Here is a 26,081-nt window from a genome sequence, read left to right as displayed (position 1 = left end):
CAAGTCCCATATAGCATAACAGTGGAGCATCCATGCCCTTCTGCAAAATCCTCCATAACCTAGTGGATTTTGATGGATTGGGTGGGTTAGGGTTAAATTTTTTTATAAATTTCAAACCCTGTTCAAATATCTACACGTGTAGTATATGCGGATAAATGACCTTGGATACATGTATACAACTGCAGTCTCGTTGGCATCTTTCATGGAAAGTCAGAGTGAGCATGCTAGCATGGCTCATGTGACCTTGGCAGACTTTTCTTTTAATAACGGTAATACTGTTTTCTGATCCACAGTCTTTCATGTATCTCATTTCCTCTGATTCGCGCCATCTTGTCAAAACTTGTTATTAAATTATGCTTCTTGCAACCTCTCACTAATTTGGGTCCTCAGGAAAATGTCAAGGATTGATAAGCCAAATTGGATTCTGCAGCAGTTACATGTAAGACTTCTAACTTTTCAGAGGCACTTGTCTGCACGTTGTATTCAAAAATTAGATTTAAGAGCTCTTGTATTGCAGATCTTATCAATTCAATGCGCAGTCGTCCAGTGGCGACATTGCAGTAAGAATTTTGTTTTGTAAATACCGATGAGTCAGAAACTATGTACAGTAGATCTGAAACCAGCCTTTCCCAAAAAAGATATGCACTGTAGTACCGTACATGTACATGTATGTACAGGTTTACCATTAACACATTTCTCGTCATGGATCATGGAAAATTCATAGTGGAATTTAGTATTGTTACACACCGATAAGACATGTTCATACATGTGTATTGTACCATAGGTACATGTATATACATGTACATACATGTATGTCAGTACATGTACAATGGTTTAATGTTTCATCCGTCCACCGCGCCAGATTTAATTTGCTGTAGTTGTCAGCAACATCCTGAACAAGGTTTTTGGGTGTTGGGTTGTTTGGAAGAAGTAAAATGGCAGAATGTGCAGATTCTGTTTGCATTAATACAGCGTTTACAGAAATGAGTATGGCACCATAAAAGAGACCAGACATTTGCATATGTGGACATGTACTGACAGTGTATTCCCAATGGTTATAAAATTCTGTGAGAGTTTCAACATCCACAGATTCATGTAGTTTGTGAATAGGCATGCAAGCTGTAGTAAGAATGAATCAGTACAGTACTTGGTGTTCGTACAAAATTATTCCCATTTGCACTCAAAAACAACAACTACTGTATTAATTAAGAGGCCTGTCACTTCTGACACAGCATTATCACTCTCTGGTCTTATTCCAGTTTCATGTACATGTACATACATATGTACATACATATGTACATGTACATGCACGTACATATGTACATACATATGTACATGTACATGCACATACATATGTACATGTACATGCACATACATATGTACATGTACATGTACATACATATGTACATTGTACATGTACATACATACATGTACATGTACATACATATGTACATGTACATGCACAAGGTCCACACAGCCACTGACAGCATTGACCAGTGATGAAGAACTGTTTGGGGAGTGCTCAAGGCATGGGGTCAAGGCAGCTTACCAGTATACATGTATATGGAGGTTTACTTACATGTACATGTACATGTATGTATATGAACTGGTACAAATTTACATGGTTTTTTGTAAGTTGTACATGTACCGGTAGGCCGACAGGCTGATATACAGGTAGGTGTATTGCACCAGGTGCACGTGGCTGTCTTTGTCTCAGTCCATTTCCAATTCCTGGCTGGCCAAATTAACAGATAAAATGTGACAAAACCCAAGTACCAGTACCAGACCTACATGTACTGGTACATTGTGTACATGTTCATACACATGTACTGTACATGTATTGGTTCATTGCACTGTGCTGGTATTGAGACCTTCACCAGTGTGTTCCCAAGCAGATAATAGTAAACACCTGTTATTGTTTCTCACAAACATCCACCAGCAGCCAAATAAGGGTTTGTTGCAGTGGCCAAGACCATGAAGACTGAATTCTGCTGTCCTAGCAGTATACCAGTAGTAGTGAATGTACAGTACATACAGTGTATGTACAATATAATGTGTACAGTAACTCACAACTTATAGTCAGTATTCAAGTGAGAGATAGTTCTAGTGTATTCAGGGATGTAAGATACAGCTTACTAAATTACATTCCAGAATGTCAGGGAAGTGGTAGGCGAACGTTGTCAACAATGTACATGTACGTACAGTATCCTGCAATACCATGGCCAACATGTACATGTACTTGTATCATTTCTCAAAGTGAGATTTTCTTCATTGACTTTGACAGACCTGTCCATTTTACTGTACATACATCTTGACAAATCCAGGCTTTATGGGTTGTGGCAAGTGGTGCATGTACATGTATAGTGCATGTGTAGGTCATGGTTTGTGACATGAGGAGAATTCAAATTTAGAGTCTCAGGAATCTCACCCCATGACATGAGACTAGAACTGAGTTTTCCATGTCACAGTTACAATGTAATTCCATTTTGAATAAAATGTATTTCAAATGATCATACTGTACAGGTACCGGCACAAGTACCGGTAAGTAACAGTTCTTCAAGCACAAACAGAAAATATGCACTTTTGCACATGGTCTGGAACACTTGCTCAGTGAGAATGTTTATTGTGTCATACATTGTGCAAATGCAGTGTACATGTACCGGTATGTTTTCCTAGCGTATATATGTCTTCCTGTTTTGGCACTAATTCCAGAATACGTGCATCGGTATGTACTACGTGTACCGTACATGTGACTTCCCGTCTTTCCTTACTTTTGGAAGAAGATTTTGTTGACATGGTTGAGGGGCTACCAGTAGGCGTTTGTGGTGTGATCAACTGTCCTCTGACCCACCTCTAACAAAAAAAAAACCAGTTTGCAGGGGAGGTATAAATTTACAGAGCTCAAGTGACTGAAAACCTATTGACTATTTCTCGGTTTTGTTATCAAATTTATGGGCCCAGCATTTGTACTGATCAGTCCTGATTCCCCAAGCAATTAAATGGTTCCTGTTCTGGTCTTTGTCAAGGATTTGTGTACACCTGTGCCCCTATCAGTCATCCAATCAGTGTGTCAACAGGGCTAGGATACTGATTAATCAGCCTAATCAATTTATCAGGTGTAATGAATCCACCTGTCAACCAATTTGGAGGGTTGAATCACCACAGATATACATGTACATGTACTGTTATACATTTACATACATATACGTGTAACACTTCTGGCACACTTATGCTGAATGGTGCCATAAAAACTGTTTGCGTCCACACTATGAAATATACTGTACCCTTTTTCTGAGCTCTGCCTGCTCGTTGCACCATGCAGGATGCCACCATAGTGGGTCTGGGCAGGAGAAGCTTGCGAGGGCGCTCCTTTTCTGCATGGGGCAAAAGCCGACCCAGGCCCTTTTCCCCTGGTAACAATCATGCAACATGAACAAATGGAATAGCTCACCATGGAGTTGACACTCCCCTCGATCCAAAACCACTGAAAGCTGTGTCAGTGAAACAACTGTACTGTAGAATTAAAATTTAAAGTGTACATTTGCATGTCCCAGTACCACCAAAAGCTGTTCTGGTATAAGTACATGTACATGCATTGTACATGTACTTGTAATATGGTCATGTCCAAAAGTTGTGGCTACTGCTGCAAATACATGTAACACATGCACTAATGGAAGCCACAGGCTATGCATGTGTCACTTTCCTACACTGTATGTGCTTGCCATAGACAGTTGACTTGGAGACGCATATCAGGCCCATTCTGCTCAGGTATGCTGTTTCCTACCGTGTGGCATTTGTTTGATTTCTCATGTTTACTGCATGCATTTTTTTGAGTAGAGGGTTTCTTTTTTTTCAGTACTTGAGTTCTTCAGTTTTTGTCAGCCAGCTTTCTGTAAAGGCTAAACACGTGTATCCATGTTATCCTATTTGTTGCCTTCTTATGTTTGCACGCTGTGACAGCGCATTTTGGCTGTAGAAAAACCTTGTCACGCAAACAGCAAAAATTCACCGTGTGTTTGTACGGCCTTATTTTTACTGATTTCCTGATGTCTCCAGCCAACAGATGAGATATGCACATGTGGTCTTGAACTGTAAAGCGAGGAGAACACTACTGGTACATGTTGATGCTCATTGAACAATTCTCTTCAGCAAAGTGCCTAGACGAGCAGCGTACATGTACATGTAGGTCAGCGTGACTGCCAGTACCATGCACTTGGATTCCCCGGGCCAGTGAATAATCGAGCAGATGGGAGGATTCTAGCTGGCCAACTTCAGTGTCGTTCAACTCAAGTCAGGTGCAAGCATTCGGGTACCTTGTCTTTTTAGACCCTGGATTCTAGGTACATGTACATGTAATCTGGACACAGCCTCAGTACCGTACATCTCTCAGTAGATACCGGTACAGGTGCTCGTACATGTACATGTACATGTATACGTGTATGTACACTGTACATGTACATGCATATGAGGAGCCTGAGAAATAAGGCTGAAGCTGTGTTTGAATTTCTTGACTGCGGCTTGAATTATCACACACGACCCTATGGGGAGTGGCTGCAGCTCCTACATGTACCATAGACCCGTGTGCAGCACTAGCCTGCATGTACAGGTACATGTACCGGTATATTGTAAGCTACAGCGGTCGATTTACGTATTCAAATATCCATGTGTTCAAGAGTAGTTGCTGGATTCCATGTGTAACAGAGCTGCGATATGTACATTACACTGTGCATTATTTGGATATCCAATTTTCCTCTGAAAATGATGCACGGACATGTACAGATGTTCTTCTGTTTCATTATCTAAGACCATGTAAAAAGCGTAATGCAGCTGTGAAGTAAGAGAAAACAAATCACGTGGTGGTAAAATGGTTGAAATACCGGTACATGTTGTCTGGGTCCAAATTTGTTTGGCTGCTGCTTGAAAATGCAGACAAGTCTACAGTATGGCAGTTTCTGCAGCCAGTTCCCGTTGAGTGTTAAAGCAACGACCAAGTAATTTGTATTTGGCTGTACCCATAGTCTCAGGCTTAAACTTCTGACAGCAATCACAGCCTTGGAGGAACCGGGGTACTTGACCCATAGGAAATGAGTACATGTACCAGTACTTGGCCCAGTCGCAGCAAAAATCTGCATTTTGTTAGCAAAGATCCCTTCCATATACACATGTACATGTACCAGTACTTGAGAGTGAGGTTCATGTAATTCAGATTGTGAGGAAGGCAGCATTGTTAAGGAGCATCAGCAAATGGTTTGATTTCGGACACCTTGAGGACATCAGGTGTTCCTGCAGTGTAGGATATCAAGTCAGTCTTTCCTTCGGGGAGAGGTTGTGGCCTGTCTCTGTAGGAAATTGTGACAACTTGATATTTATGAAAACCTGAGGGTATTGAGAACATGTACTGGTACATGTTCAGGTAACGTAATTTTGTTCAAGCGTTAAACATTTCAGGTCCTGTGGCAAAGTGGATTTTTATGTAACTGGAACCAGTTCCATGTCACACACATTGTTAACGTGTGTGAGTGCCAAGTGTCATGTCTGCATTTTTTTTGGCTTTGAATTTGGAAGATCATGCAGATGACGAGATAGACATTCATGTCCATGACTGTCCAGAGAAAAATGAAAGCAGTCCTTCAGTTTCCTTAATGACTTTGGCGAAACACAAGATCTTTATTGGAATCCCATGTGAGAAACGTTCCCCTGAAATTTTGTCCCTTGGTTTTCCCTCATTGGTAAAGATCTGGTGTAAATCTCCTGTGGGTATTAAGACATTTCCTTTCACAAGTAGAGAAGTGGCACTATAGCTGGGCCACTAGGCCATCAAGTACTTGTGTTAAAGAGGACAGGCTCCCTTTGCACACGTGCATAATTTGCCAGCCTTGGGCTGTTGGATGAATAAGTTGATGTCTCTGAATTTTGTTCAGAAAGTCAGGAAAGAGTTGTCAAGAATGGGCGCTGGGCGCACATACATGTACATGTACCTAATAAATACATACGGTGTACATGTATGTGTGCACTGTATGTACATTTTGTACATCTTAAACTGCAAGTTACAGGAAAGCTTTTGAACTTGAAGCAGACATTGTATGATTAACATCTGTCTGTTCACCTTCATGTACACTGTACAGTGTACGTACATGTGCATCCAGTATGATTTCTGTGAGAAATCATTTTGGTTTTGGTACATTTTTAGAAAGTTTTTCATTTAAAAACCAACATTGCAAATATACTTACAATTTATACATGTAGCTTCATAATTGCCACTTTAAAACTATATCAGGTCAGTAAATTCTAAATTTCAGTTAATGATCAGTTTGGATATGCAATCTCTCAGTCACACCGGGACAGGAAAATTGAGGTTTTCCGCTTTCATAATTTGATACTTTGATTATACATGTACATGTATTGTCATATTAATTAGTTGACACAGTAAAGGTAACTACCGGTAAACGGAAATAAGAAACTGTGCTTACACACTATCTGTTTAAAACGGATTTTACTAGTACATGTAATTTTGAAATGCACTGTACAGGGATGCATGCACCCCCGGTACATTCACTCTTCCATACAATAACCCAGTGAAATACATACTATACATGTGCATTGCATGTCGTGCTTTTATGTGATGTCCTGCATGTGTGTTACATACAGAGCTTGGATCCATCTACAGCACAGTGAACTGTCCTGTCACATGCATGAATCAAATATTCATGTCTTCACACACATGCAGCATATACCAGCAGACGTTAATAATGTGTAATGAAAAACCAGCCATGTGTGTTGACACTGGGCCACAGTGTGTGCCCACAGGGGTGTGACACATCACAAAGCCAATCATTATTGGCCGGCATAAGAGGGGAACTAATTAGATATTGTGAACAGCCAGGCAGTTTTCTGACCACATCTGGTGGTATTAGGGCTGAGCGGTTGGCACAGTATTGCTTGCAACACACAGTGATCATGGTACAAATTGCTGTCAGTACATGTACTTGTACCTGGTACATGTAGGTGGATGGTCATCCACTATTATTTCTAGCACGTCCACAGCTCTGGGTGAGTCAAACTTGATGCTCACACGTATGTTACAGCTTCGCATGTTTATTTATTTTGACTTAAAGACTTGATCAGCGTAAAAACAATCAAGAAAGTGTCACGGTGCCAGGCACAAGTGTACACATGTGTACATTTGTAGTGTGCAAAGTTTGTGTTAGTATCATGTGAAAGATCTCTTTTGTAACTCAAGGGATTAAGGGTTTCACCCTAAAAAAAATCAACAGTTGACATACCAGTAGCACATCCGGCCCCGTCACATCAGAAATACGGTATCAATGCATTACAACGATGGAAGACACTGGTACATGTGCATCAGCAGTGAGGAAAACCGGAATACAGAATACGAACACCAGATAAATAGTGTTAATTTGGGAAGTTTGTTCATTTTACCATTTAAACACTATGGGGGGTTTAACATGTTTAACTTTCTGAGGTAGATATTCATTGTACCATAGGCCTACTGGTATGTTGGACATACTGGAATTCTGTTTCCATGAAAATATTTCACGAATAAAGAACAGGCAGCCTGTTTACATACATGTACCAGTACATGTAGATGTACGGTATGTGAATTGGGCAGGAATCCTCGCACGCATGCCTGGAAAACAGCAAAAATACGGTGGCAACTGGTACTTGATAAATGGTTCATTATGTTTGAGGTACTGGGTCTGTCCACCGTAGCAACTGGTATACTGTACTTAATAAATGGTCCATTGAGAGTTCTCAATTATGGACATTTGCACATAACCAAAATCATCTCTTTCTTTAACAGTGTTGAGAGTCAAGTGTAATGAACTTCAACAATTTTACTGATATTTGTATAATTATGGAGATATACGGTCTACAGTTTACACAGTTTAATAGGATTTGGTTGTTCTTTGTTAAAATAATCAGGATCTTGATGAAAATGTCCAGCTTTTATCAGGGGTTCCAGTGGGACATGCACATACATGTACATGTAACTGTCAACTCATGTTTTTCAGGTAATCTAAAATACCACTCTTACAGAGAAAAGCAATTTATCTGTTAAAACATGGGTACTACAGGTATAACATTTGAGAAATGTGTCAAACTCTATGGCTTTTTATTCTTTAAAGTTATCTTAAACTGGAATTTAAGGAGAGCTATTTAAGGAATAACGTACATCACGGTGTCTGTCCACAGAGTGACAAACATGAAACAGGATGATTTTGCCATTCCTTGAGCAGATAACCTGAACACAAACATATACATGTACCGGTACATGTACTGTACATGTACATGTATCTTCCTGAGAAACGTTTTTACAATAATAGTTAACATCATATTAGTTTTGTCATATCAGATGACAAAACTGAAATTTGATTTTAGGAATTGCAAATGTCTGTCCTCTATTTAACGTTTGTCACAACCATTTTTTTGTAAAAATCTCAGAAGACTTACCGGTATCTTATGAGTACATGAACATTTATTACAAAACCAAATTAAATAAAATAACGAACAACGCATTAGAAAAAAGTCGGTTCATTTGGCTGAAATGAAATGACATTTTCATGTTTGTTTGCGTTTGCTTTTTCCCTACACATGCAACAGGCTACACATTTTTGGCACAGTATCAGTGTCTCATTAAGCCACCTGCCCACCATTTCTAACGAGATGCAGAAACAATTTTGCTTTGACAGGCAGTTTTGCCTGTATACTGGGTAAATTAAACAAACCTCCCTGTTTTGCATACATGTGCATTTTTTTCCTTAGCAGTTAAATTTCCTGCCAAAAATATTATTGGTACATGCCAGGGAAATTTATAGCCACAGATGTCTCACCAAGGGAAATCAGATTCAGCAATTTTGCTGGAAGCGAATGGGCAGTTTTAAACCATTTTCCAGGGAGGGGCAGAATTGCAGATACCGGTACTTGTACTGTATGTACAAAATTGTACATGTACATGGACCATATGTAATCCTACCGTACAATGTACCGGTAGATGAAACTCTGGGCATCGTGTGCTACTGGTACGTTTCAGGGCTGCTGACTCATTCGGCCTGTCCTTTCCAACATGTGGCCCATGGAAAGTTTTATCCTCTGGCTGGTGTCATCATAAACACTGCTGGTTGGATTGCCCATTGCCTGTGTGTCCATAGACTGGCTGAGTTTTTACAGTTTAATTAAACCAGGGTATGTTTATGAGTTGTGGGTTGGAGACCACAAGAATCTTGCCAGGAAATTGTTGGGATTGCAAGGCCGGAAGCGAAACCAGCAAATAAGGAACATTGTACATGTACATACATGTCGTGTTTATGAGCCACAGGTTATCAGAACAGGCCACTGGGGCTCTTTGCGTTAGCAACATAACCTGCAGTTACTCCTAATGCAAGTAGGGCATTGGAGGCTTTGCAAAAAATCTCACACTTTCGTTTCGTTTATCATCCGTTTGTGCCATGAAACAAAAGTTTTGCTCGTACTGTTGTATGGTAAAAGAACTAACTTATTTCATTGTTTCAAATTTGACAGTTTATCAAGTATTAACAATTTGTTCTTTGAGTTTGGCACACTTTTGGGGGAAAAATACCTGATAATGTAGAAATCTACACAATCTAAGCAGAGTGATGGATTGTACAGTACAGTAGGCCTACTGAGTTACCCTTCCTCCATGGCTCTTGCTGTACATGTAAGATACACGTACAGTACATGCACAGTGTATACTGTACAGGTATGTGTACATGTACATGGCTGATCATCAAAATACACATTTACCAGTATGTACTTAACTAGACTTCATGAAAAGAAAAGAGATAAAAAGCACATTGGTAGAATTTGTGAAACAATTTGAGCCTCTCGTCTAAAGAAAAGTCGAATCAAACTCAAAATGGAAAATGCTGAGTATATGTACATGTATGTATTTACAGAGAGCTTCCAAGAATTCCAAGAACTGGAGAAAAAAATATTTTCGGTCAAAGTGCTGTTTGGTGTACATGTACATGTACCTACAGAACATGTGGAGTCTGACATCCGTCCCGGCTTGGGAGGACATTGGATACCACAGTTCTGGGGGTAAGTTTGGTGCCCATGTACATGTACTTGTACATGTACATGTATGTGGTTCACCCTTTATTAGAGTGTTGTCAAAAGCTTTATCGAAGTGCCTGATTGATGCGTGTATACAAGTAGTTGCTAAGGGGCATGCATGTCTTTTTTAATGGGTTTGGACATCCATGTAGATCGTACAAACATGTACCAGTACATGTACTTGTATGTAGTCAGTTGGCTACGGTACATGGAGGGTCTGTTTCCTGATCCAGGGTCAGGCACCGGTCTGCTGGCTGTTTGGTATCACTGCGGAACCTGCCGAAATGAACAGGAAAAGAAGGGGAGGTGTGTTTATTTAACAAATGGATGCACTTAGGAAGGAGTCCAAAAGATGGGAGTGTTTGGCAGGAGTGGAGATTTGGATGAGAGTCTGGTTTTGATTGTGGTCACAAACTGATGGGTGAAACGACTCTGTCTACCAGTACATCTCACTGTAGGCCTTTTGCTACATGAATTTGCCAAATGTTCTGAGCTGTGAAGTTGGTTTGCACAGGATGTTTGTGATGTTATGGGGGTAAGTTAAGTACTTAAATTATATTTAGACTCAGTTATCCCATTTTATGATCTGTTGCAAGAACAATTGGCTTGTTGGTATTTTCCTGCTTAGACAGTATGCCAATACACACATGTACATGTACATGTGTAAGTACAACCTGTACATGTACATGTGGCTGGTATACTGATTACTGTACATGTACATGTATGTACATGTACGTGTACATGTACATGTAGGTCATCAATTGTTACCTCTTTTGCAAAAGCATGTACATGTAAATTCTTCTCATGAATTAAATTCACAGTAGCTTGAAAACCAAATTTGTCCTGAAACACATTTGGAAATGGCAAAAAGAAGACTGAACATGAGTCAAGTGTAAATTGGTCATTACATAGTCCATTCCAGTTCTCAATCCCTAGAATGTACCAGTACGGTCCGGTACATTTATATACCAGAAAGCTTTGGGTAGGTCTTTTGGAGAGGAAGACACATGTACAGTACTTGACATTCACATACTCATTCATGTACAATGTATGCTCTGGTACACGTACATGTACAGTGTACATACAGAAGGCTTGAAGGCCCTTGAAAGTTCCAATTAATAACAGCACCGGTATGCCATTGCAGGATTTTGGAAGATTCAGGAATGCTTCCAGCAAAAAATATCAAGAGAGTTCAGCTGGGAAGAAAATTGTAGTACCGTACCCGTACACGAACCAAGCACAGCAGGGTCCGTACTAGTACACACACTGTACATGTACCTTTACCTGTCGACTGAGGAATGACTGGACTTTTCAGAAATAAATTACCGGTATGTGAATGAGACTAAGCCTTGGAAAACAAATCCAAGATTTGAAAAACCAGATGTCGACACCACAGGATTGTGGGCCTAAATGTACATATACATGCACCACGCACACGTGACAGCATTTCAGTTTTGAAGAACTAATTTGTTACCAGTGCAAAAACTCAAGTGGGCAAGCACATGTACCTGTATAAAGCTCAGGAGAGAAACATATTTTTTCCAGATGAAGAAAATTTGAATCAGATTGGGTCCTAACCTCCAACCTGTGAAATATTCTACTGATCCGCTACCATGTAGCAGCTGCGTTGGTACATGTATACTGTGGTACAGTTTTGATGATTTGTAATGGAAGTTTTATTTACTTGCTACTCATTTCCTGTACATTTTATTATCCATCAAACCATGATTACTGTTAAAAAAACTTGACTTATGTTGTTAGAGAATATGGTAATTAGGTAATCCAGGAAATATTTTGGAGGATTTTTCATTCATGGAAACTATTGTGTTTCTTTTAGCAAGTAACTACATGTACTGTACATGTTAATTGAAAAGTTGTGCATAGATTTCAGGAAGGTTGTTTTGCTATTCGCAAAGGTCAGTGTTGTAATTTGTCAAGATCCACACAAGACCTCTAGTCTGAATTCAACTCTCAAGCTCTTCAAATGAAAAGCATGCATACAGTACACCTTCCTCACTGTGCCTCCTGTTACTTGTGATGGGTCAGTGTCTAGTCATGTTTTGGTCTCAGCTACATTGGCAAAGGGTATTTTGAGTACTGTTTCGACCCCTACAAATGTTTCATCAATAATGCCAGCCTGGGGTCTCAGGCTACTCATCATTGCTATAATTTCAGGGAAAATGCAGAGTGTCACAAAGCGAGTTTGTGTACTAGTAACCTCCGTGAAGGTGGTGGAGGCATTAAGAACTACCAGTAGACGCTTCCGACCAGGAACTTGCTTCATAGCTGAAAAGCAATGGGGCTGGTTGCATTTTGTAGCCAGAAGGCAAATACATGTACATCATACAAGAGGGACCCTTTGTCAAAAGGAAACCACTTTTTTCAGGGTTGCAGCTGGCAAATTCTTAGTACAAGATACAAGCCAAAGTTTCAGCTAGACATTTTCGAACCACCTACTTTTTTATGCAGTGCTGAAAAATATATAATTTTTATTCTTGCTGGCTGCTCACAATTAAACCAAAGTTTGTAAATATTAAATATTTGGCGACTGTGGTGACCAGCAACTTGAGAAAGTTTCCAGGAATTTCTTAGAAATGTATTAATTTTTTAACTTTGGTTTTCTTTTTAAATCAGGCTTTCACTGCTGAAATGTGACAGCCTTCAGTGAACACTTTCCCCAACCAAATTTTAGAATTTTCATTAGTACAGTGTTAAGACTTCACATTTTTCAGAAATTCTTGGAGATGCTGCTGCAGTTGAAATAATGGATTTACATTTTCTGTGGTTTTTTACAGGCCTTTGGAGTGAAAGACATGCACTACACCAGTACCTGTGACTCTGCTCTTGTAAGGAATTGGCAATGCCCTTCAGCATCACACCAGACGCTGAAATTTATAGAGTGATTCATCACAGGATTCAGGCATCAAGACCTGTGGAGAATTCTAAATGAGCCCAACCAGAGCAGATTGATTTTCCCCAAGTCTTGAGGAATGTCGAGGATGAGATTTTCCACACGCGCGGGCCAGACCAACAACAAATTGTTGCAGTTTTGATCTTTACACTCAGGCTCCTCCCGGCTAAAGTTTGATGCACTTTCTGTTTATTTGCTCATGTTCCCCCCACATACGTCAATCAATCATCTCAAATGTAAACAGAAATAACAAATTATACTGGCTGTGGCTGCTGGTCTGACTAGCTTCTTGCGTTAAGGTTGCAGAGAATGAGGTGTTTGGTTGACTGAAAGCATTGCCACAGCTTTGTTGACATTTGTCTGCAGAGCATGCAGTAAATTTGTCCAGCCTACAGACTGGTGTCTCATTTCATGTGAAAAAGACTTTTGTTGCATCAGCCGCAAGGTTTCTTCTGAGCTTAGAAATCTGCTTGGGATATTTTGAGGCATGGAGCTGCAGAATAGAGTGATGAGAGGGTCAAAATTGTCAACTGTGGCATTACATGTACTAGAAATTTTGGTCTGATCTGAGGAATTGACAAATCAATTCAGAGTTTCTGTTGATGGAAAATGTTGCACCTGCTAGTTCATGTAAATTAAATTGAAGCAGTCAAAATGAAAATGGGTAAAGAAAGTCTGTTTTCTTTATCAACACGGCCAGTTCCAGTTCAAGGATTTCATTTAAGATGATGTACAATAATGTTGGAGCCTGAGCGTTGTAAGCAATGTGGTAACCAGTGATGGACTACCAGTTCCGGAAGGGATACAACGGGGGCACGGGCCAGTCGGTGCGGATGGCGTTCATCCGCTGGCTGCAGCGCAATGGCATCCTGATGCAACTGATCGTCCTGCTAATTGCGGTCTTGGTCCTCATCCCACTTGTCACACACTACTACCTTAGCAATGCCGAGCTGCCAGCTGGAGCCCGAGGAAGCCGCAGTCAGCCCCAGCAGCTCTCCCTTGAGGGCCTGCGGGCCCTAAAGCCCCAGGAGGTCAAGGCCCGGCTGGAAGAGCTGTACCGCATCCGCGGCTCGGTCCAGCAGGAACTGCGAGACCTGGAGGCCAAGCGTAAGGACATGCAGAACCAGATTGACCAGTACACCACCCTCATAGCCCAGAAGCAGAAGGAGACCGAAGAGTCGCAGGCTGCCCTGGACAAGGTCAACTTTGAGATCGTCCAGAAGCGCAAGAACTATGAGGAGGTGATCCAGCGCTCCATGCTCCACATTGGAGCCCCGAAGCAAATACTACCCCAACTGGAGGACAGTGGAGATGTGGAGCCGCCCCAAGCCAGCGCCCAGTGCCGGCAGCATAACTGCTTTGATTACTCTCGCTGCTCACTTACATCACACTTCCCAGTCTACATCTATGCCATGGAGGATGTCACACTCTCGAAGCAACCACTGGACGTGTTTGTCCAGACCAGTGTGGCCAGCGCCATGACCACCAACCCCCATGTGACATTTGACCCCAACATTGCCTGCATCTACCTGGTCCTGATCGGGGACACGGCCGACCACTGGCAGAGTGCCAGCAGCCTGGAGCTAGAGACTAGCCTCCGGAAGCTCCCATTGTGGAAGGGGGATGGCCGGAATCACGTTTTACTGAACCTTGCCCGGAACACCTCAGCCAGGAACGTGCTGTACGGCATGAACACAGACCGCGCGATGGTGGTGCAGGCAAACTTCGACGCGGCACAGTTCAGACCAGGCTTTGACATTGTTGTGCCAATGCTTCTGGGAAAAGAAACATCATTTAGCTGGAAAGAGACGCCACCATTACTTCCCGCTAAGAGAAAATACCTGCTGTCTTTCCAGGGAATCTTGTCCCCGTACGCCAGTAAACAGTCCAGTCACGGACATGCTGACATCGAAAACGTCATGATGAGTCGACGTTTGAAAGACTCCAACAGAACCAGAGTCAACTCTGTGAGTGATTTTATCCAAGAGGAACTCCATAAATTGAAATCCCTACAGGGGGATAATTTTTATTTTGATTTTAAGTGCCCACCGCTGAGCGCAGACCCTGCCAGCATCGATTTATCAGACTGGTGGGTTTGTAGGACTAAAGATAGACTAGATATTTTGAAACAGTCAACGTATGCATTAATTATTGGCCCAGATGAACACATAGTGTCTTCAACTATGATACAGGTGAGACTGTATGAGGCTTTAAAACACGGAGCAATTCCTGTAATCTTTGGGGAGCATGTGCAGCTCCCATTTGGGGAGTTTCTTCAGTGGAGGAAGGCTGCCATCATCTTACCAAAGGCGCGAGCGTCTGAGCTATATTTTTATTTGAAGACTATTCAGGACAATGACATTCTGCAGCTGCGCAGGCAAGGGTGGTTCATCTGGACAACATACCTGAGCTCCACCCGGGCCGTCTTAGACACGGTCCTGGCCACCCTGAGAACGAGGCTGAACATCCCTGCCAGCATCATGCGTGGCGAGCAGGCTGTTAGCCTCTTCCCCGGGGGTGCCCCACCAAAGCAGAAGCAGGTGCAGGGCATGATGCCCGAATCGGATGATTACTTCCCTCCACCTGAGATCCCCTTCCCTTCTCTGGCATACCTGCGCAACTTCACCTACAGCACAGTTGACCGCGACATCACATGGAACTCGGCACCGGGGCCCTTCCGCCTCTTCCCCCACACGCCCTTTGACCCTGTGCTTCCCTCGGATGCCAAGTTCCTGGGGTCGGGGCTAGGCTTCAGGCCTATTGGGAAGGGGTCGGGGGGCACAGGAAAAGAATTCCAGGAGTCGCTTGGGGGCAACATCCCCAGTGAGCAGTTCACCATCATCATTCTGACCTATGAGAGGGATGCCCTGCTGATGACATCACTGGAGAGGCTCATGGGATTGCCGTATCTAAATAAGGTAATAACATCACATCCCCTGAGCTGGCAATCATTTGATATTTTCATATCCAAAGATGTAAGTTTCCATGTACATGTAGTTGCAGGGTCACAGACTGTTGAAATTGCAGATGCAGGATTTAGCATGTGTGTATTTGTTTAAAAAGTCAGATTTTCTGCTACCTTTGGACAATTTACTTACATGTACATCCTGGTACAGATTAAGAGATTAGTGCTGTGGTACCACATTCATATGAAATTTGAATTCATTTGTGTATAAGACATGTAAAAAGAGGAAAACTATTGGTGTTTGTCTTGTCTTTCATCTAGGTTATAGTGGTGTGGAACTCTCCCAAGCCGGCAGCAGCAGACATCATCTGGCCAGAGATTCATGTCCCTATTAAGGTAGGGGATTATGATGATGATGTTGATCTCTAAAAGCTGAAGCTTGGGCAATGATTGTACCCTTTCTCAACTCTTGAGGGCACTTGGCATACATAAGAAAGTGCAATGAGCTTTGATGACAATTCAATCTGTTTATTTCTCTGCCTTTAGATGGCCCTTGTGGTCAGAACTGGTTCCTGGACAGAGAATGGCCAGGCATGAATCACCATTGGATGTGGGTGCCATAGTGTCCAACCTGACAAATAATGCCATTACAACTCTTTTTTGCCTGATGGACATATGGACGTCAGTGTTCCACTGGTTTCCAACCTACCTTGTTATCTCAATTGTTAATGCCGAAAATGAATAACTGACAGGGAACTGTGATCACCTCCCACCCAGACCATAAACTCCCACCCAGTTTTGACGGGAGAAGGCCTTAATTATGAAAAGAGCTGAGGCACTTTCTTAGATACCCTCTAAAAAAGGATCAATAGTTGCTAAAACTGAGGTTTATATTTTTGACTATCTCAAAAAAGGTTGTCCGAACGAAGAAAAATAGCCTCAACAACCGTTTCCTTCCCTACGAAGAGATTGAGACAGAGGCCATTCTCTCTCTGGACGACGATGCACACCTCCGGCATGATGAGATTCTCTTTGGTTTCAGGTTAGATTTCAAAATGTCAATCTTTCCGTTTTCTTTTTTTTTTCTGGGAAACATGAGCCAGCTAACAGTATCAAAGTGAATCCGAAGTTGCTGTAAATGCATTTCAGGCACGAGCCTACAGTTGTAGTCAGTAAAGTTCAGTGTTGTAAAAAGTCACTAAATTTGGTGACTCAAGTCAGCTCAAGTCATTTTAACATTGTGACTCCAGTCGAGTTGAGTCATTAGGTCAAGAAATCGAGTTGAGTCATCATGTAGTTAAGTTGACTCAAGTTAGGTACATGCACCAAGCACAAATTTTTGAACAAGATACAGCAAAAACACAACTACATGTACATATACTGGTAAGTCTATTTTTGGGTATATTTATTTTTATTTAGACATACTGAAAATAAATCATGGTGACAGGTATCTAGCCAAGTAAAATTTTTGCTTTTAATTATTTTGAGACTCAAGTCTTGTAAGCTTGTACTCGAGTCAAGTCCCCATGAGAGATTTGAGTGGAGTCATTTGGTTGCAGAGACTTGAGTCACTTACCTGTCAGGAGTTGAGGTGAGTCGCCAAAAAGTGTGACTCAAGTCAGACCGAGTTGAGTCATTAACTTGAGTCATTACAACTCTGGTGCAGTCTGTCAGCATTTCTTTCACATGTTGTTTGTGTGTATAGTACAATGCACAAACTACCAAATACGTCATAAGGACGATCTCAGAATGGTCTTTGTGGTTTGATTAACAAACATGTGAAAGAAATGCCATTAACCACTCCCTGCCGGGGATTCCAGATCTAGACACGTGTGCTTTATATGCATGGCCGGGGTCTCCGAACTCAGACAAAGGGAACAGGGCCTTGTAACAAAAGACCGGACTTGGAACAAAAGACAAGGCTGCTGGGCATTACCAACATTTTTTCACTCTCAAAAGTGGAGATAATCCAGCCTTGTTTTGAAACGGTATACCCCGGTTTGGTGCATTTAGAGTGAGCAGATTACCACCGGGAACAAAAGAGCTCCACCACCACAGCAATGAGCCACACAGCACCGCTGCATGCTAATCTGGCCCCTATTGAAAAGAGGTCAGCAGCACACTGAGCCAGGTTCGTGAACAAAAGAAAGTTATATAACTTTTGTTCATTGTTCTTGTTACAAGGCTGCAGGCCTCGCTGAAATACTCAGGCGTCAATAGATTTTGTCTGTCAGGCTAGAGGGGCCACCAGACAGTCCTTCACGTGTTTATAAGTGTCCAATAAATGAAGATAGGAATTTTTAAAGAATTTTGAAAACAGACAAAAAGATAAATATCCCGGCCCAGCATCATCAACATTGATAACTGCCCCGGCAGGAAGTTTTTAAGACTTTCTTTAGGGAAACCAGATAAGACATTTCATCAGTCATCACCTTTGTTGTTCATTCACTGACTTTCTCTTTCATTGACTTCTAGCATGGTACCACTTTCTGTGTAAGCGCAAACGAGAATAAAGGAGAGCTTTTTGGCTTGTGACCAAATACTTGTACATTGTACATACAGCTAAAGCCGTGTTCACACTGGACTTTTTTGGGTCAAACTTACTGAGACAAACGTTACTCTTCCCATGTTAAGTCCAGTGTGGACATCCCAGGAAGTTTTCATCATGTTTACTTTTACTGAGTTGCGCTGTCACTTCTACCGGCCAACTTCTGCCCAGGAAAACTTACCGAGACACTTTTCCGGAAAAGGAAAGTGTAGTGCCGACAGTGTGAGTCGGTAAAAGCATGAGGAAAAAAGTGGCCTAGTCGAGCGTACGTCTGGCTTGAGAACAACGGCATGCTACATACAGGGAAACTATGCATGCGCTTTGCATGTTTCACAGCGGTATGGCATATGGTGAATGTTTTTCCTGTAAATATTTTCCTCTTGTGGTCGCAATCATGGCAGAAATTGTTGACACCGTTGATAGATTAACAGGTGTTAAGAGTGCACCGTTTCCAGATGATAATGAGGAAGGTAATGTGTCTAAGGGCAAAAAGAAATGCAGAAAGGTCATGCAAAGCGCCCTCATAAGTCATAGCATTGCCAGCTCGGTTACTTTTCCCACAGTCTCAGTAAAATTTTCCTGTGTTGAAAGTCCAAGTGTGGACAGTGGTCGCATTTGACCTTTTTTTTATTTGGCCATCAGCTCAGTAAACCCTTATGGAAAAGAAGTCCAGTGTGAACACAGCTTAAGAAGGGTCTCAATTTATACCATTATTTCAGTAATAGTGAAACATGATTACTCAAATGCTCTGATGACACTAGAGGACAGAAGACTGATGAAAACTGCAAAGAAAAGACATACTTCGGGCGTACATGAAAACATAGCGAATTTGACATGGTGACTCATTTATGCCAAACTTCGCTTGATTTGAAATGTATTTTGCTAGTTTTTTATCTAATGCCACAGTTTCGCAGTGCCTTTCATTTTCATGCCAATTGTAAACCGGCTTTTAAGAGGTTGGGGGAGATCCACATGTGCATAATATAACCATGGGAGAAAAATCCACAGGATATTCCAGGGACTGGAAAACCCAATCTACTCGTGGGCAAGGGTTGGGATTCGAACCTGGGTCTACAGAGATAGAAGGCAAACAGAGAGTACCACTGCATCGACCTTACTCACCTTGCGCCAACTGGGTTCCTGACAGTGACCATTCTGAGCAATCCTGTTTGATTTTTTTGCAGAGTTTGGCGGGAAAAGAGAGACCAGATTGTGGGTTTTCCTGGCCGTTACCATGCATGGGACATCAACCACAATAATGGCTTCCTGTACAACTCCAACTACTCATGCGAGCTCTCCATGGTGCTAACTGGTGCAGCTTTCTTTCACAAGGTAGACCTTTCAGAATCAGGAATGACGTTTTTCAACACGACTGCTGACAATGCATGTGCAGTGCACCCTTTTTACCAAGCAACGTTTGCGTGCATGCATATCTTTAGGTTATTTTCACAGTTCTTTTAGGCCATGACACATTCTTTTCTGACTGTAATACAAAAAAGTAACACCTTCCAGGTTACTTCTAGCTGGCAGTGGCATGGATTTGACTGACCCACTATGCCAGCCACGAGTTATCTCATGTACTTTACTACAAGATAAGTCGTACAGTGTACATATGCCTTAGCAGTGGCATTAAGCTGACCGTCTCATTGCACCAGCTACAAGTTATCTTGTACAAGATTACCAGGGGAGAGCTCATACTGTACCTTGGCAGTGGTACTTTTTCAACAGTTATAGTGTATTAAATTAATTTTTTTCTTAATTACAATTCAAAACCCATTTATTTACCACAAGTATTCTCATACAATTTCAAGCACAAGTATTCTCATACAATTTCCAGCACAAGTATTCTCATACAATTTCCAGCACGATCATCACTGTGAATAGTTTTGTAGTCAAGGGAATCCTCATTTTGACTCCTCAAATTCAACCTGGACTGGATTCAAACCTTAGACATGCGGAGCAGAGTGTTGCTGCTGCAGCCTTCCATGCTATCCAGCCCCTGTGCCTGCAAAGGCATGAAGGCTGTTCACATGAGCCTCTGTTGCTCATGCAATGCTTTGCCATTCGAGAGGTCACAGATTCACATCCTGTTCCAAGCATCTTTGGGGGGTCCAACAGAAAACTCAGACTATTAAAATCAGTCGCATTGCTTTCATGCAAAAAAGGTCATTAAACAAGGAATTGGTCACTATTACCCATATAATAATGACTAATGTTGCTGCTTCTCTTCGCATTTATAAAAAAAAAAGTCATTTGGGGAGTTCATTTCCACCGCGAGAATGCTCATAGTAAAAGAAACTGCATTGATGAGGGCGGCAAACAAATAATGCAATTTGATGATGTCATAATACAGCTCGTTCCCCCAGAGTATCTTGACCTTGTGGCCATGATAGGGGGCTTTAGAGGACAAAAACCAGAGAAAAGACGGGTAAAGTAACCCCTGTTTCAGACAGGCATTCTAGAGTTGCACCAAACCAAATTAAAAGCAAATTTTGAATTAAGTACGGCATAAGTTTGACGTCTGAAACAGTTAGGAGCGATGAGGTGTGCTAGCAGGTGAAAGATCAACACTGGAAGGCGCTCGGAACGACACCGGAGCAACTTCGTTCAGACGTTGGCCTTTTCATTGGCTGAACCCAATGTAACTCTATGTATACAGTTCGCCTGTCTGAAACCAAAATTTAATTGGTCGACCTGAGTTGCTCTTCTTTCTATTTGGTTTGGTGCAACCCTAGAACGCCTGACTGAAACTGGTGTAAGTTAAGGTAGATGTCATTCTCGGCATATTGGCCACGGCCATCAGCCTGAAATTCATCAGGACCTTACTTCGGTTCAAATTCAGACAGTTCAACTTTATCATATGATCCAGTGTTGACATCACATTGATTTGCCTGATCAGCATTGTAGATGTACAATGTAAAAGCAACTCCAAGTCGCTCTCATTGTCCAACCTCTTTTGATGTACAGTTAAGTTGGAGAAAGCACAGCACTCACGCACGTAAGTGCGCTCACCCTGGAATAGTGAAACAGTCTTATAAGTTCAAAGCTGTAGTGTGACGTCATCAAAACAGGCCTCTATTGGATGCTTCTGAAGACTTCTGTTTATATTTCGCTTGATTTGAAGAAGAATTTCAACTCTTGCTTTTTATATCAATAGTAGTGTTTATTTAACACTACTTAGTTTTTTATATAACAGATTGTTTTAAACTTAACTAAATTTCGTAACAAGTGAAACTGTGAATTACCAATGTGACTGATCTTTAACCCCCTCACGACAAGATTATTTTGACCGCAACTGCTGGGCTGTGGTACGCCCCAAATGGAGGGCTTTGTCCAGCAGCAGGCCCCATTGAACCAGCAGCTGCATGGTGAATAGACTGTATGTGTGGGTATGCACTAATCCTCACACAATGGTGCGGTAGTAGCAGTCCTCTGTAGCGAAGGGGTTAAAGACCCCTTGCCCCATGGTTCTACATGTAGACATTAGATTTGAGCTCCTTTTATAACCAGCTCTTTTGTTGTTACTGTTGCTTTGCAGTATTACGCCTATCTCTACAGTTACGTCATGCCACAGGTTATCCGTGACAAAGTTGATGAGTACATGAACTGCGAGGACATCGCTATGAACTTCCTGGTGTCCCACATCACAAGGAAGCCTCCAATTAAGGTAATGGGCTGGGTCATCGGGCAGGGTACCGGGGAAGTTGCATACTGAACTGTGATTGGTTTAACAAAAGAACACTGGTCTTTAACTGTATATAAATTTGGTAACAGAGTGGCTGTGCACTTACAATTCACATCGAAGCAGTTCTCAAGCATGCGCTCTCAAGCATATTTGCCCAAGCCGGGTCGTTACACACACCAATAATGCACAAGTACAAGTCATTATGTTCTTGTTGCACTCTTGTATAACTGATGAAGCCCATGACTGTTTCAACAGTAGGCATTGAGTCTTTGCGTGGTAGTCATCTTGCAGGACAGTTCTTTCATTCCCATAGGGGAAACCTCTTTTGTGCATAATCTGTTCGACAAACACACTGGCCTGCAAGATGGCAGCCATGCAAACCGTCTGTTCCACGGGGGACAGTAATGAATCCCATCTGCCCTCAGAATGTGATGCTGGCTCTCACATTCTGTGGCAGACGGCAGCCCTTGTTCCAATTGCAAATATTGACAATGCAAAAATATTCGTGGGGAAATTTGCCAAAGTTACAATGAGTGTATGTTCCACATTTGTTTGTTTATGTTTCACAAATTTGCATCTACCAGTGGTGAGGCTGAGCCAACTCCAAACGTGGTATGCAGTCCTTTGCTATTAGTCAAAGTCCCTGCAATTTTCTTTACTTTTTTGTTTTGTTTTTGGAATTCGCCAGGTGACTTCTCGTTGGACCTTCCGTTGCCCCTCCTGCCCTGAAGCACTGTCGCAGGACGACTCCCACTTCAAGGAACGCCACCGATGCATCCATTTCTTCAATCAGGTGTACGGCTACATCCCACTCCTCTACACGCAATTCAGGGTGGACTCGGTGCTGTTCAAGACGCGAGTGCCCCACGACAAGCAGAAGTGTTTCAAATTTGTTTAGTATTTGGGACTCGAGCTTCCTAACACCTTGGCTGACAGGATTGCAAAGAACCCAACCCTTTGTCTGCCTGCTGTTGTGCCCCAGTATTGCTATTTACTTCGCACAACGCGCTGGTAGCTTCATTTCAGTCAGTCCACTTGTAACAGCAACAGGGAGAAGTGTTTTGAAATTTTTTCAGCGATTGGGAGTCAAACCCCAACCCATCCCCTGGCTATTCAGATTGTAGAGGTGTCAACCTTTTGGTCACATGATGTACCAGTTTTTCTGATGGTCGCTGTGCAGCGATGACAAACACAATAATTCCACCAACCTGCATCATGGCCTAAGGGGATTTCAGAAGTCCCAACCATTTGAGGTGTTCTTTTAACGTTTTGCCAGATTAACACCTAATACATCGCACTAGTGCCAAATGCGGGGGTGTGAGAGCTCAGCTTTTGAGCAAATTTCAGCATTTATTGTTCAGATTTTTACCCCGAATTCACAGCTTTTTCTTGTACACCTGCTCTGTACAAATCTTCTGTGAGAAATCTTTAAATTCCAGCTTTTAGCTAGCCTTTTCCACCTTTTTTCCGTATGTGGCCTGCCACACCCCCTCTGCAAATGTACTCCTAAAATGGTGCACTTGGTATTAAAACGAAATGCAGAATCACGTCTGCATTTCATTTAATACTTAATGCAATAAATGTTGTAATGTCCCATCAGATTGTGCAAAATCAGATATGTCTTGTGTATTTATCTCTGTTGTGAAATAGTCACAGAGTGTTTATTAATGACCAAAGATACTGTGTAGCATAAGCGGAGAATTCTCTTGCCATTTTGGAGGAATGAAGGGGAATGTCTGTAAATTTGATATATTGAAATATATGTATATTTTCTATAGTGATACCACTGCCCTCCACAGTTTCCTTCGTTGCTGATCAATCAATCTTATTGTGACTGCTCTTTTGATTGTATTTGTAAGTTGAATAAAAATGTTAATCACCATTTTATCCATGCTAGAAAGCTGCATGCTAATTTCAATTTTCCAGTCACACTTTCATGTTGGGACATATTATACCAGTCTAGTATTAAGTAGTGGCGTAACTGGGCTAAACATCAAGGAGATCCTGGAATGCACTATTTTTCGGGGAGGGGGGAGCACTTAAAGGGTACTAACTTGTACACAGTTTGTACGCAGACTGTGTACATTTTGTAATTTCAAAGGGGGGCTGGACCTTTGCCAGGGGAAAATTAATTCCCCCCCTTACGCCACTGGTGTTGAGCTTCAAACTGAAATCACTTAACTTTTAGCTACACAAACTCCCCTAACATAATGATTGGGACCTCTAATTTGGCTGTGAAACTCTGAAGACCTTGTCATTGCCTCTTACAAAATGAGGAGCGTTTTGTCAGCAAACCAATACAGTAAAATTAACTTTCCTTTGGCTATTCTGGGTTTTTCCTTGGAGTCTTCTAAATTTTATCTTGACGTCAAGGCAAACTTCAGAAGAATGTGGTTATAGCTTAGTTTATCCACCAGATGCATTAGCATCAAAGGTCATGTTTTCATGCCAGTGGTGACATTTCTTTTTGGGGGCACTGGCACACATTATTGTAAGGTAGTTTTGAAGGAAAGTAAACTGCAGCTTGTGCAATGTATACATGAACATGTGGGCTGTACATGTACATGTAGGTTGTTTATATTTCAAAATTTCCAGGCAAGGAACCAATGGGGCACATCCCCCCCTCCAGTTCATTTTCACTCATATTTACTTTCATAAGGATTACCTTATCCTCATTTGTGCGTTTTTTTCAGCAACAACAAATCCTGTTTTCATTTTGTTTGTTTTTCTCTTTTTTGATTCTGCATAACATACTAATATCAAACGTGAAAACTGTTCGAGTCTATTATTACACTCTCACAAGAAGCTCTTGTGTGTCTGAAAGAGAATCTCGTAGTTATGTTAATCTGTGTCGGAATCATGTAAATTTACGCTAATCTTGCAGCAGAAAATAAGTTGCAAGTCTATGAGTTCAAGAAGTCTTGCAGTTCTTGTAATTCTGGTAATGATATCAGAATAGGTTTCTGGAAAGCTTCACATTAAGATGCTTTTGTGAGCGGTGATAAGCCTGAAAAAACATATTTGGTATATATATACATGTATATATATAAGACCCAGATTTCTCTTTGTAAAATTGGTTATTTATTTGCCCCTTTATAAATAAACAGTAAATGCATGGTTATACATGCACTAATCAGGAGTTCATTTGTTGTTCATATAAGCAGTCATTGGAAGAAATTTATTATTGCATGGCTGAAAACGTGCATTCCTGGTGTCAGGACCCCCCCCTTTAATTCCTTGTGGTTTGTCTCCTCTCTCTCAGTTCTTTGTTTTAGGCCTACACAGCTTTCTTCAGAGTTCTGTTTATTATTCCCCCTCCCTTTGTGTTTCCCCACTGTGCTGTATTTGTTTGTGAGTCCCACTTTTGCCCAACCTAGTAACTGTTAACATTTTAGGAGAGCCTCTAGACAGCGATTAAGTCTGCTTTTTTGGCAATCCTTCAGGGGTGTTATCACGGTTTTTGTTTTTTTTTAATCTTTTTGTGGTGTTAATTTATCTTTCAGTGTATTTGTGTGTTGTTCCCTGAGAAATAATAAATAAATAAAAGAAAAAATAAAAGGAGCTAGACAATGCGGATTAGTATACATGTTTACATGAAGCTGGCAATGAGCTTAGTCAGGGACGTCTACATGTATTGCCCCCCCCCCACTCGGACTGTAAACTGCTACGAGAACGGGGGCCAATTTGAGGAAATAAGCCCCTGTTCTGGTAACTTACTGGCCCGATAGATCTGGAGCTCGTGCCCAGTCCACTTGTGGTTTATAGCACACCTCCGTCCAAAAACATAAAAACGAGAAACTTTAGGGCTTAGGAGGGCGTTGGAACCAGTCAAACGAAATTGAGTATTTAGTGTTTGAACGGGCACTGTCTGGTTTGTGATACACTCATACACACATTGGATGAACACTCAATCTGCTTTTACCTCCGGTTCCAGTGC

The 26,081-nt window shown here is 41.7% G+C and overlaps 1 protein-coding gene across 5 annotated transcripts in view; it reads left to right on the top strand.

The window, feature by feature from the left end:
• extl3 (exostosin like glycosyltransferase 3) overlaps positions 1-25,277 on the top strand; it is a 32,861-nt gene extending 7,584 nt beyond the window's left edge. Inside the window, exons 2-8 of one of the 5 annotated variants that reach the window (XM_022235451.2) lie at positions 4,057-4,295; positions 12,891-15,924; positions 16,233-16,307; positions 16,826-16,953; positions 19,644-19,791; positions 21,998-22,126; positions 22,833-25,277. In XM_022235451.2, coding sequence (XP_022091143.1) covers positions 13,786-15,924; positions 16,233-16,307; positions 16,826-16,953; positions 19,644-19,791; positions 21,998-22,126; positions 22,833-23,042 — 2,829 coding nt within the window. In that variant the 5' untranslated portion in view covers positions 4,057-4,295; positions 12,891-13,785 and the 3' untranslated portion in view covers positions 23,043-25,277. Of the gene's footprint in view, positions 1-4,056; positions 4,310-6,894; positions 7,051-10,269; positions 10,631-12,890; positions 15,925-16,232; positions 16,308-16,825; positions 16,954-19,643; positions 19,792-21,997; positions 22,127-22,832 lie in introns of those variants that run through there. The other 4 variants (XM_022235449.2, XM_022235452.2, XM_022235453.2 and 1 more) reach the window with 4 other exon arrangements.
• Positions 25,278-26,081: the final 804 nt, after the last annotated feature.

Source organism: Acanthaster planci, linkage group LG02, assembly GCF_054643075.1.
Source record: "Acanthaster planci isolate LZ-2023a linkage group LG02, COTS_SCS, whole genome shotgun sequence".
Lineage (NCBI taxonomy): Eukaryota > Metazoa > Echinodermata > Asteroidea > Valvatida > Acanthasteridae > Acanthaster > Acanthaster planci.
This window is presented reverse-complemented; position numbering and strand designations above follow the sequence as displayed.